This window comes from Leucopleurus acutus (genome assembly GCF_964270905.1).
Source record: "Leucopleurus acutus genome assembly, chromosome: 2".
Classification (NCBI taxonomy): domain Eukaryota; kingdom Metazoa; phylum Chordata; class Mammalia; order Artiodactyla; family Delphinidae; genus Leucopleurus; species Leucopleurus acutus.
The window spans coordinates 150498405-150511209 of record NC_139143.1 but is presented as its reverse complement, the minus strand read 5'-3'; the positions used below and the strand labels follow the sequence as shown (position 1 = coordinate 150511209).

Here is a 12805-nt window from a genome sequence, read left to right as displayed (position 1 = left end):
TGGTTTCAAACTTTACTTTGGCAAAGGCCTTGGTTTAAAATCTCCCCCTCCTCCAAATAAAAAAATATCAGTAAGCTTTGGAGTCTTGTTTTTAAAATGCCATCATGCTGGCAAAATAGTGTCTTGGCTTGGAGTCAGAAGAACCTAGACTTTTTTTTTCCCTCTCTAAAATTGTAACTACATGTTTGAGTATTTTTTTTCCTTCTAAATCCTCAAAAAGAAAAGACGTCCAATTAGAAGATACATTTCTTTGCCTTTAGTGACTGTAAAACTAGGTGCCTATATGGTGCAATACACATTGATAGAAGGTGGCCGTAGTATGGGATGTAAAAATAAGATTGTAGTGGTACAGATACATTAGCTAGTCATAGGTATAATGCTTATTAATACCAAAGCAGGAGAGAGCATTTCTCCATCTTTGATATTTGTGGTGAATTAAAATTTGAGAAGTACTGAGTTGAATCGAGAGGTTATTGTTTCGGCTTCCTGAAACCATTCTACAACTCTTTCCAAGTATTTTCATTTAGTTTTACCTTTCTGTATGTCAGAGATTCATTCATTTTCCCTCCTTACAATGCTTCTTTAAATAATCTTATAAGAAACTCTTAGACTTCCATATAGTAAAGTTGTTTTATTTCCTCTTTGCAATTTGACCAACATGTCTGTACAGCTACCCTCAGGACTTTGCTGTCAGAAGTGTGGGGTTTTCATACATTTGGGAGGGTCAATACTGGAAGGGTATTTAATTAAAAATAACTATACTGTGCTTCTTTATCTCAGAGTACTATTAATCCTGTAGATGCAATATATCAACCTAGTCCCTTGGAACCTGTGATCAACACAATGCCTTCCCAGACTGTCTTACCTCCAGGTATAGTATAATATTTGGAAAAATGTTTCACAGGTACACTGATGACAAAAAACTTAATTTTTTATGGCAGTTGTAGTAATCTTGAAGGGTTTTTTTTTTGTCTTGTTTTTTAATAAGTAAAAGGAATTTCACACACAAAATACAGCCAAAAATGAACTGGAAAAATATGATAGTATTTTGGTATTGGGGCTTTTTGAGTACAGTTAAAGGGCTTTTGGTTTTCAAAGTGAGATGGAAGACAAACATGGTTACTTGGATTAGCTGCTAGGACAGAATCCTATGACCCAGGATTGATGGCTACCAAGGAAAACTTAATATACCTTGATCTACTTGAAAGTAATCCAGGAATGTTCTATTTTGTCATATTCTTTATAGCTCTGAATAATACAAATGGTTTCTTCATGGTGGACTTAAAGATAATGAGAAAGGGAGGAATGAAATTTGTGATGCCTACTGATTAGATAGATGTGTATTTTTAGGGATAGAGTAATAAATTTTTTTTTTTAACTGGCAGAGGAGGGCTTAAGGCCAACACCCACTGGTTCCTTTTACCTTTTTGTTGCATCCAACATTTCAGTGTTTTCACTGATGACATAATTCAGAAATTTTACTGGAAAAAAAGAAAATCTTTTTAAAAATACTTATTAAGTATGTGAGATCTTTTTATGAATTTTTACTCCTTAGGAGATTGAGCTTAATATCTCTCACGAGACTAAAGAGGAAGTACTGTGCCCCATTTTAGATTTTGCAAGCGGTTTGATCCTCGGGGGGGAAACAGTTTATCATCCGAAGCATTTGCTGGTTTTACAGAGTAGTTGTACTGAGGTACTGGCCTGTCTTGACTAGTCTCTTGATATCCTGCCTAGTGTCTTAGTACTAGGTAGCATATCATCATTGAGTTTAAAGGGAACTGGGGGTCAGAAAGGAGTAGTAGCATGGAACTTGACTTAATAGAATATAGTCTCAAAAACTACTGATCTTCAGGATATTGCAGTTAAAGAGTTGTGTTTGCTACCAAATGTAAAATAGATAGCTAGTAGGAAGCAGCCGCATAGCACAGGGAGATCAGCTCAGTGCTTTGTGACCACCTAGAGGGGTGGGATAAGGAGGGTGGGAGAGAGACATAAGAGGGAAGAGATATGGGGATATGTGTATATGTATAGCTGATTCACTTTGTTGTCAAGCAGAAACTAACACACCATTGTAAAGCAATTATACTCCAAAAAAGATGTTAAAGAAAAAGAAGAGTTGTGTTTGGCTTTTTCTCTAACTTATTTCACATGTTCAAATCTCCTAGAACCTGCTCAGTTGTGTAAGTCAGAGCAGCGTCCATCTTCTCTACCAGTTGGACCTGTATTAGCTACTACCTTGGGACATCATCAGACTCCAACACCAAATAGTACAGGTACAGATTTGTGTAATTCCTTTACTTCTCATAACTGCCCATTAACATTCAAGATTTGTGTGGAGATGGGAAAAAGATTGAAGAAAGGTTGTATATTTTGTATTGGAGATACCTTTGCTCTATCATTACAGTTCCATACATGGAGTGGTTAACTTTGTGATTGAACCAGAAGTTTATTAATAATTATAATTTAAATGAAATAAAATACTGCAGAGTTTTGTGTATTTGTTTACCTTAAGACTTACTTTGAAGCTCTGTATTGGCTTTTTAAAAAAATTTGCTTGAGTTAGATTTATATACTTTCTTACTGTAAAGGAATCAGATAATACAGAAGTATGAGAACAAAAGCTGCAAGCCTTCTTTACTCTTTGTCATTTATACATGTATGTACCTACATACCTATATTATAGTGTATTTTTATTGTTGTTTTTTTCCCTGACCTAAATTAGATCATGTGGTTCTGTGACTTTCCCTTTTCATTTAACTGAGAACATTTAGAGAGCTTTCTGTGTTCATACACTTAGGTACACAACATTCTTTCTACAGCTGCTCAAGTGGCTATTACTGTTTTTCTGCTGATGGACATTTATTTAGGTTGATTCCAAAATTTTCCTATTATAAGCAGTATTTCAGGGAATATCCTTGTACAGCACCTTTTGGCACATATGAATTTTTTAAGGATAGATCTATTGGTCACATTTTTGCCAATTTAAGGAAAAAAAGGATACTTCATTTTAGTTTGCATTTTCTTAATTTGTTTAGATTTATTGTCTTTATTTTTTCTCTAATTCACAGGGATGCTATTAATGTTAGTATAGATTTATTTCTTGTTTTAAAACTAATTAGGTTGATGTTGGGTTATCAGTTGCACCAAATTCAAGGGAGCACTTGGTGCTTTTGTCCCTGTTATCCGGATGCCAAAACCAAAACCACTCTTGAGGATGCGGGAGATAAGCCCCTGCTGTTGCTCCACAGGTTCTTTCCTGGATGAGACTTTACCTGTGTAATAATGAAAAGTTACCCTGTGCTTTTTAGCTAGTTTGAAATTTGAGTTAGTAAAGATGCTGATGTTATTACTTTGGTTTTTAAGATTTAACAGCCTGAGCAGATGTCTCCTTAATTTTGAAAGAAAGCAAGCAACAACAGCTCTCTTATTTGAAGCTCTTGGGAAAATGCTGATAAGCAGTTTGAATAATGCAGTTGAAATGTTTGTCTACCTTTTTTATGTATTTCATTACACTGTGTCATTTTAAAAACAGTATCTGTGTTTTTTTTGTTTTGTTTTTTTATAAGGAGGAATTATGTCAGAATTCTGAAACAGACAAAATTTTCCATTTGGAAATATACAAAACCTAGTCAGTTACAGACTTTGAAAAAGTCAGCAGTATTCTTTATGTACATTAATTTTAGGATCATTAGTTATAAATAATTTAGGATTAATTATTTCAGAAGACAGCATTTTAAAAATATAACATTTTAGAGTAGGTGTATTTAAAAAAAATTTTTAAATTAGTGTGTGGTTTGTGTCTTGTTTGATTTTTCAACCTAATTTCTTCATCTTTCTTTCCTTTATCTCTCTCACTAATACATAAAAGAAAGAAAGGAACAACTGAAAAAAGAAATGTTTTCTCTCGTAAGGAAAACTCAGTTCTTTTGTTTGCAACTCCCATTCCAACTCATTTTCTTCTTGGATACATTTTCAGTTTTGTGTGGTTGCCTGGACTATTTGCTTGTTACTTGATCATTTGTAATTCCTGGTCTTTTTCTTTCTTTCTTTCTCTCTCTCATTTTTTCCCCCCATTATTTCAATAAGAGAAATTTATTTATTTCCCATCTTATTGCTGCTCTGGGGCGGGGCAGCGGTGGGGTAAGAATTTAAAGTTATTTGCTAAGATGAACTATCTTTGGAATTCCCACAATAAGCTTTGCCTATTTAGGCAGCAGACTTTCAGTGTTATGTTTTTAAAATATCTTTGTGAACATGGCAACTAAATGTGGCAGGTGGATGTGCTCTTTCAACTGTTGAACCATAGATAGACACTGGAATGGGACACTAAAAATCCATGGATGGCTCTGGATTCATTTTTACGGCTGCTATTCTCATTTCCTTCTAGAATTGAGGCCTTGGCTTTTATATTGCCAGCAGTGACTTAATTAATTTTAATCTATACCAGGCATCTGTAGCAGTTTGGCATAAATTGCCTGAGAGCCCTTAGATATCTGCTCAGTAGATACTTGTTAAATTACTTTCAGTACTTCACTGCTCTGTTTGATACTTTTATTGTTACTTTTTATTACTAGACTATGAACCAGATGATTATCACAGAGATTCTTTCTCTGGATCTCCATTAGTTTCTATTTCCTTAATTAGACTGTTTAGGAATAGGAAGATGTTCCTCCTGGTTCTTTCCTTTTTCCACGTGCTTCCCATGGTAGCCCTCTCTTTTTCTCTGCCCCTGGGCTCTGGGCAACCTGACTTAAACTTAGGTAGAAAAGAGGTGAGGAGTTTGAATGGTAAGTGTTCCCAGCTTTTGTGTTTGCACATGATTGCCAAAACATATTGACTAATATGAATGTGATATCCTGAACAAAATTTTAACATTCATGTGGTTTTTGATATTCTTTCCACTTTGTATTCTTGTTGGTTCACTGCTGCATTTTTAAGGTATCTGGATCTATAGTATAAAATAAGAGCTCTGGCTTCCCGTTGTTACTGGTATCTACTATGGGACTTCTAATACCTTAACTCACACAGTATGATTATAATCAAAAGAACTCCCTTCCTAATTACAGATGGGGACATAGTATTTTTTCATTTATTTAAAAGGCTATGTCCCATTCTATAATGTGATTTGCCTTTTTCTTTGTCTAGTTTAAATGTTGATTTCTTTACAGATAGTCTAGGGACTTCTACCAACTTAACTATTTTTTGATTTTAGAAAGGTCTGCTTTGACCCCATCTCCTTAATTTCTTCCCTTCTATTACCAACACTGTCCCCTAATTAAAAACGTTTTAACTTCCTAGGCAGCGGGCACTCACCACCTAGTAGCAGTCTAACTTCTCCAAGCCATGTCAACTTGTCTCCAAACACAGTCCCAGAGTTCTCTTATTCTAGCAGTGAAGATGAATTCTATGATGCGGATGAATTCCATCAGAGTGGCTCATCCCCAAAGCACTTAATAGAGTAAGTAGATGAACTACATATGTATTGAAATGACTCCTGATTTTTAAAAATGTAATTTGATTTTGAGACTGGTGTTAATGACGGACTCCTTTATAAATTATTATTTGGAAAAAGTGAAAAAGACAGCTTATTTTTAATTGGCTTATTGAGCAAAGCTAGTTCTGTGAGAATAGTGATTTTACTCCTGATTTAATTCAAATGGTATAATTTTGCATCAGTTGTGGTAACATGCCAGTATTGTTCATTAACTCTGGGCCTTATTTCTATAGAAACAACATTAGGAGAGGGTCAAATGAAAGTGAGTAAGCTAGGAAGTATTACTCACATAAGAGGAGGTTACCGTTACTTGTTCTGTATAGAGTAGAGATATTTGGGTGCCTATAAGCCAGGCACTATATTAGATGGATGAATGATACAGAGGTGAATAAAGAGCCAGTCCCTGCCCTCAGGGAACTTACAGTCTATTGGGGGAAAAACAAACTTTTATAATCCAGTGGGAAACATGCTATGTAAGAATAAGCGCAGGACTTCCCTGGTGGCACAGTGGTTGAGAGTCCGCCTGCCGATGCAGGGGACACGAGTTCGTGCCCTGGTCCGGGAGGATCCCGCAAGCCGCGGAGCGGCTGGGCCCATGAGCCATGGCCGCTGACCCTGCGCGTCCGGAGCCTGTGCTCCACAATGGGAGAGGCCACAACAGTGAGAGGCCCGCGTACCAAAAAAAAAAAAAAAGAATAAGCACAGAAAGAATGGGAACATTTTGAAGTCCTGAGAAGTCAAGAAAGGATTCACAGAGGAGGGAGGGGATGTGATCCATGGTGAGATGTGGATGAGTAGGGAGAGGAGGGACATGGGGGTGAGAAGAGGAAGGAGAAATGGAAAGTGTTGTTCTCATGGAGATGGAACCCTAATAAGAAAGGCCTGGAGGCAACGGGACCTTGGTTTCTATGAGGAGCTGTAAGCTGCTGAGCATGGCTGAGTGTGGCTGTAGCATAAGTTGTGGGGAATGGTTAAGAAGATACAGAAGAGATTGACAAGGGCCAGGTTGTGAAAGAGTCCTCTTAGCCTTTTATGAATTTTGAATATTTTCTCACAAGTGATGGCAGCTGCTGGTCAGGTCTGCATTTTAGAAAAATAGATATGCCTGAATTGTGTAGAATCGAATGCAGTGGGGATGCATTACATGTAGGAAGACCAGGCAAAACTGGGTAGAAACTTGAGAAATGTTGATAACCTGAGCTAAGGTCATAGCATAGGAATGGAGGGAAGCACATGGACTCCAGAGATACTAAGTAGGCAGATTTTGGCAGATATTGATGATAGGTTTTCTCTCATTAGGAAATATTTGACCTGTTTTGCACTGTTAAATCAAAGCTAGGTATGTTCCATTGTACAGAAAAGGCCTTTACATGTAAAGTCACTTACATGATAGCCAATAAGCAAAGTACTTTTTAGCCCTACTGGTACATAGGTTGCGGTGGTTAGACTTTGGATTCTGGAATCTTAGAAAAGAATAGGTTCTAAATCTGTTTTGCTTTTAAGGTGTGTGATCTTGGTCAAGTTATTTAACCTATGACATCCTCAGTTTCCTTGTTTGTAAAATGAGGATAATAGTTTCAACTTCAAGAGGTCATTGTGAACATTTAAATGAGAATAATGTCAAGTGCTTACTATGATGTCTGGCATGTATAGTAAGTGTGCAGTAAGTGATAGCTGTTATAGAAAGCAAATTAACAGTTATTTGCTTTAATGTTCTTATATTTGTTGTAGATGTAGTTGGCTTACTTTTTGCTGGGTATTTTTTCCAAGTCTCCTGCCATCTCAGGAGTCGGTGCTAGTGTTACAGCTTGGGGTTTGCTTTGAAATACAGTACAAATTTGGAAATGATTATATGTGAATTTGCAAGCTAAGTACTATCAACCAAACTTAGACCTTGAACCTTGGTTTCTTTTAGTAAGAAATATTTTGTGGCACTCCATTTCTCTTGCTCTCTTTTTCTTTTTTTAGAGATAACAATGTTTGTTTTAATTGGGGTATATTTGCTTTACAATGCTGTGTTAGTTTCTGCTGTGCAACAAAGTGAATCAGCTACATGTATACACATATCCCCTCCCTCTTGGACCTCCCTCCCTCCACCACCCCCATCCCACCCATCTAGGAGCACTGAGCTGATCTCACTGCGCTATACAGCAGGTTCCCACTAGCTATCTGTTTTACACATGGTAGTGTATATATGTCAGTCCCAGTCTCCCAGTTCATCCCACCCTCCCTTCCCCCACATGTCCACATGTCCATGCTCTATGTCTGCATCTCTATTCCTGCCCTGCAAATAGGTTCATATATACCATTTTTCTAGATTCCACATATATGCATTAATATATGATATTTGTTTTTCTCTTTCTGACTTACTTCACTCTGTATGACAGTCTCTAGATCCATCTATGTCTCTACAAATGATCCCATTTTATTCCTTTTTATGGCTGAGTAATATTCCATTGTATATATGTACCACATCTTCTTTATCCATTCATCTGTCAATGGACATTTAGGTTGCTTCCATGTCCTGGCTATTGTAAATAGTGCTGCAATGAACATTGGGGTGCATGTGTCTTTTTGAATTATGGTTTTCTCAGGGTATATGCCCAGTAGTGGGATTGCTGGGAGAACAGTATGGAGGTTCCTTAAAAAACTAAAAATAGAACTACCATATGACCCAGCACTCCAGTTCTGTTAAGTGTGCACATGAACTGAGAAATACAGTATCATATATAATTGCTCTGTAACTATTCAGAATCTCAAAATTTATAAGGAAAATGATGATATTAATTCAGGAAGTTTTGTTACATAGTAGATCAAATTCAGATTTTGAATGTTGGAAAAGTAAAATATATGTGATTGGGTAAATACATACTGTTAGGACATGAGACTTTACTTAAGGAAGAGAGATTTGAGCCCACAATTTAAGAAGGCTAGTTTAGCAGAAAGAGTTTGGTTTAGAATGTTGGTTTCTTAATGTTTGTATGTAGGGAAATAAACTATTACAAGACCCTTATTAGCAGTTTGCCAATGGAAATTTCACTTTAATTTTTAAAATATTTTTTATGATAGTGGGGTTAAAAGAAAATAAGCATTTGGAAGAAAATTCCAAAGTAAAGGTTATTTATTTTTGAAGTGTTAAATCATTGTTTTCTTTAAACAGAATTAAGGACAGTCTCGATCATTAGCTATTAATCGAAACAAAGTACAGTTGAATATCAAAATGGATCATCTGTCTTCTAGAAGCCTGTAACTATATTCAGTAAAAGCTTGATAATAATGTGGTTAGCCTCATTACATCACAGATAGTCAATCTCTGGCCCCAGTTTCAGGGGTTCTCCTGAAATTTTTCTGAAATAGATAAATTTTAAATGCTTACCTGTTGTACCTGTAATAGGCATATCTACAAAGTTACCTGCAGGCTCATAGGCTTTTCTTTTTTCTCCTGTAAGCTTCCTTCTCTGTACTCTGCCAGTACCCATCCCTTAACAAATACACAGTTTATGAACCTCCTATTTGAAGGGATCCAGAGTTAAATTCTTTGTCCAGCTCACCCACTCAGGCTTCCTTTTCTCCTTCAATTTCATTCTTTCCTTTTATGCCCTAATCTAGATTCCCAAACTAGTAGGGACTACAGATGTTTTATTTGGCCAGCACAGTGTTTGTTGATTTTTTTGTTTTAAAATTTTTATTTTAATTGGAGTATAGTTGATTAACAATGTTGTGATAGTTTCAGGTGTACAGCAAAGTGATTCAGATATACATTTTCCCATTAAATGGAACTTTAAATCCCTTCAAATTGAGTACACTAGTGCCAGGTCTCTATTGTTTTATAATCTGGCCCTATTCACATATTTATGCTCTCTGCCTGGCTTCTGTAGGCATTGAGCTTGTGTGCCACCTGCTGGTCACCAGCTGCTACCACTAGTTTTCTAGCTCTCAAGTCAAGTTTCTATCTGACAGAAGAGAATTTGAAAACTTAAGTCCTTTCACCGTTCAGTTTCTAAAGACCTGTAGTAATGATAACTTCTGTGTGAGCTATGTTATTGGGTTTTGCACATTTATAAACTAGATGAAAGTGCATGTGGGAAAGAACTTGTGCTCTGGAGCCAGACATATACTTGAAATGGCTCCACTACTTACCAGTTGTGTGACCTCTGTCCAGTCATTGAACCTCTGAGACTCTGTGTATGATGAGAATAATCATGTCTCCCTTTTAGGGTTAGATTGTTATGGAGATGAACATACACAGTGTTCGGCACATACAAGGTACTCAGTAAGTTTTGGATTCTGTTGTTATAATTAAGTTCAGAGCTGTACCTTTTTCGGTTTAGTTTATTTATGATCTTATGATTTAATTCTGTGCAAGTTAGCCCATTGCAGATAAACCTTTCCTGTATGCATGTCATTTTTGTCAGTGTTGCTCTTGTTTTGTAACTATAGTCTTTAAATCCTCTGTCCTGAACGAGGTAAATTATGAAATGGCTAAATGAGAATTTATCCCATTTTTTTCCATTTTGAGCTTTATTGAGCGTTTCACTTGGCCCAGACATGGTTTCTAACCTGAGTAAGGAGGAAAAGCACAGCATAAATTCATCTCTGACGTTTGGAATCTAAAATAAGATACATGTTTTAAAGAATCTGAGGTTTTTAGATCAGTTGATTTAAAAGATTGATTCTATTTTGATGATGTATCAAAGAGCCACAAAACTTTTTGAAGATAATTTTTATGCAGCTCTTTTATTTAATGATAATTGGATTTCTCTTATCTAGTTCTTTTACTCATATTTTCCATTGGCTTTCAAAACTGGTGAGGTAGACATTAGTTATAGTACCTTGTGATGTACACTACTAAATTATCAAAGTAGCAATATTCAGTTACCTAAGGATTTTTGAAAAATAGATCAAAAGAAGGCAAGTAACCAGGACAAACTATGTTTAAATTAGAATACATATGTTCTACTATTCTAATGTTCTAACGTAGGCAGAGCACAGAGGATTTTTAGGATAATGAAACTATTCTCGCAATACTACAGTGGGGGATACTTATATTACATTTGTCAAAATCCATTGAATGTACAAGACCAAGAGTGAACCCTACTGTAAACTATGGACTTTGAGTGATAATGGCATGTCATGTAGGTTCATCAACTGTTACACATGTACTACTGTCGTGCAGGATGTTGATAGTGGGGAGGTTGTGCATATGGGAATTCTGTACTTTCTGCTCAGTTTTGCTCTGAACCTAAAACTACTCTTAAAAAAATCAAGCTTATTATTAAATAAGAAATCAAAAGAAGGTAAGTAATCAGGGCAAACTGTGTTTAAATTAGAATATATAATGTGTTTTGTACCTATAAATTTGCAATAAAAGACTTTTATGTGTGTACCATTTTATAAATAATATATGCAGTATGAGAAATTTGGTTTCTGTTTTTACCCTTAATAAGTAAACTTTGATCATTCTTTTGTTAATGTACAAATACTAGTCCTAGGTAAGTTATGATCATAGCTGTAATAATAAAATAGAGGAATCTTCCTTTAGACCCTGTTAATCAGCTCATAATACCACTTACCATAAATTTACTTGTAAAAAGTAATATGCTTTTTTATTTTTTAATTTCAAATATAATTTTCTAATGACTGGGAAGGGTGTTATTACCAGTGTGGGCTTTTATCAAAGGATCTCAAAAATATAGACATCTTTCTGAGGCTAATTAATAGACTTACCAGTTTTGAGGTTCTGGAAATGGTTGCCAAGAATTATGACATACCTACATTTATGCAAAGTAACAAAATTGGAAAATGAACTCTAGTTTCACATGCAGAGGCAAAATCTTACCAATTTTTCATGGCCTTTCAACATGGCTTGGTTGAGCATACACCATGCAGAAAACATGAGCCTGATGGGGAGAGAGTCAGAAAGCATGTATGTATGTAACCAGCTAACTTTAAGGGTCTAGTTAGTTTCTCTCAGCTATCTTCATATATTGGTTTTAAATAGATTGGTATCTTACTATGATTTTAAATTGCTTTTTTAAAGAGCTTAAGAAGGTGATTAATTTTTTTTAGTTCCTCTGGATCTGCCTCAGTCTTGACACACAGCAGCTCAGGAAATAGTCTAAAGCGCCCAGATACCACGGAATCACTTAATTCTTCCATGTCCAATGGAACAAGTGATGCTGGTAAGCAGCCTTGGAGAGTTTACCTTCTTTTTCTTAAAAAACACTTGTTTGAAAAAAAATGTATAATACTTGATAACAGCGCAGATTGGCCCAGTTTAACACCAGTCTAAGAAGATCTGTTTTATTTTAGACCTTTTCGATTCACATGATGATAGAGATGATGAAGGGGAGGCAGGGTCGGTGGAAGAGCACAAGAGTGTTATCATGCATCTATTGTCACAGGTTAGGCTTGGAATGGATCTCACTAAGGTAAGAATCAAATTTGGTATTTGCTGTTAGTCTTAATGTGTATATGTAGATTCTCAGTGATCGTATGGTGAGTGTGTCTGCAAATGTAGTATAATGACATAACTTCTGTTTATACTTTTGTCTTGTTATGAATTAATATGTATGTACCTGAGTTAACTGAAAATTTTTATAAATGGATGAAATAAGTAAAGCTAGGATAATTTCATAGAGATAGTACATATGGATTATATAGATTATGATTTGGATTTTATTGGGGGCAAGCATGGAATAGTATTGGGCTTGGTTAGTAGTCTGAACAAAACCTAAAGCAGTGTAGTGTGCATGGAATCAAAATGAGCAGAGTTCTGATCTCGGGGTTAGAGGACCTGTGCTTACATCCTACTTCAGCTGTTACCAAACTGTGTGACCTTGAGCAAGTCCCTTTCTCTATGATCTTTGGGTTTCTCATATACAAAATGGACATACAGTGACCTACTTTACAGGATTGTTGTAAGGAATGGAACAGGTAGTGAGTGGAATACTGTATGACACATGCTGAGCCATATAATTATTGTGGTTCTGGATTTGAATTTGAATTTAAACTGGCACTCTAAACAGAATACCTGATTGATGTAGGAGACTGGTGTATAGGTGCCTGCGTATATCCCTGCCACTGTGCCAAAAGCCTCATCCTTTAACCTAATTCTCACCACAGCACTGCAAAGTTAGGTGTTACTGTTAACACCATTTTATAGATGAGGAAAACTAAAGCTCATAGAGGTTAAGTAACTTGGCTAAGTCTTATTTAAGCGGCAGAACTGAGATTCTGATCTGGTCATAGATTTCAAAATCTGTAAACTAATCCATAATACTTTCTAGTAAGTGTCTATAATAAAAA

General features: G+C 35.9%; 1 protein-coding gene across 4 annotated transcripts in view; it reads left to right on the top strand.

Annotated features, from left to right (window-relative positions):
- OSBPL9 (oxysterol binding protein like 9) overlaps positions 1-12805 on the top strand; it is a 169705-nt gene that overhangs the window by 142438 nt on the left and 14462 nt on the right. For all 4 annotated transcript variants that reach the window (XM_082834100.1, XM_082834102.1, XM_082834101.1 and 1 more), the window contains 5 exons: positions 781-871; positions 2169-2276; positions 5302-5461; positions 11567-11679; positions 11810-11928. In XM_082834100.1, coding sequence (XP_082690226.1) covers positions 781-871; positions 2169-2276; positions 5302-5461; positions 11567-11679; positions 11810-11928 — 591 coding nt within the window. The remainder of the gene's footprint in view (positions 1-780; positions 872-2168; positions 2277-5301; positions 5462-11566; positions 11680-11809; positions 11929-12805) is intronic.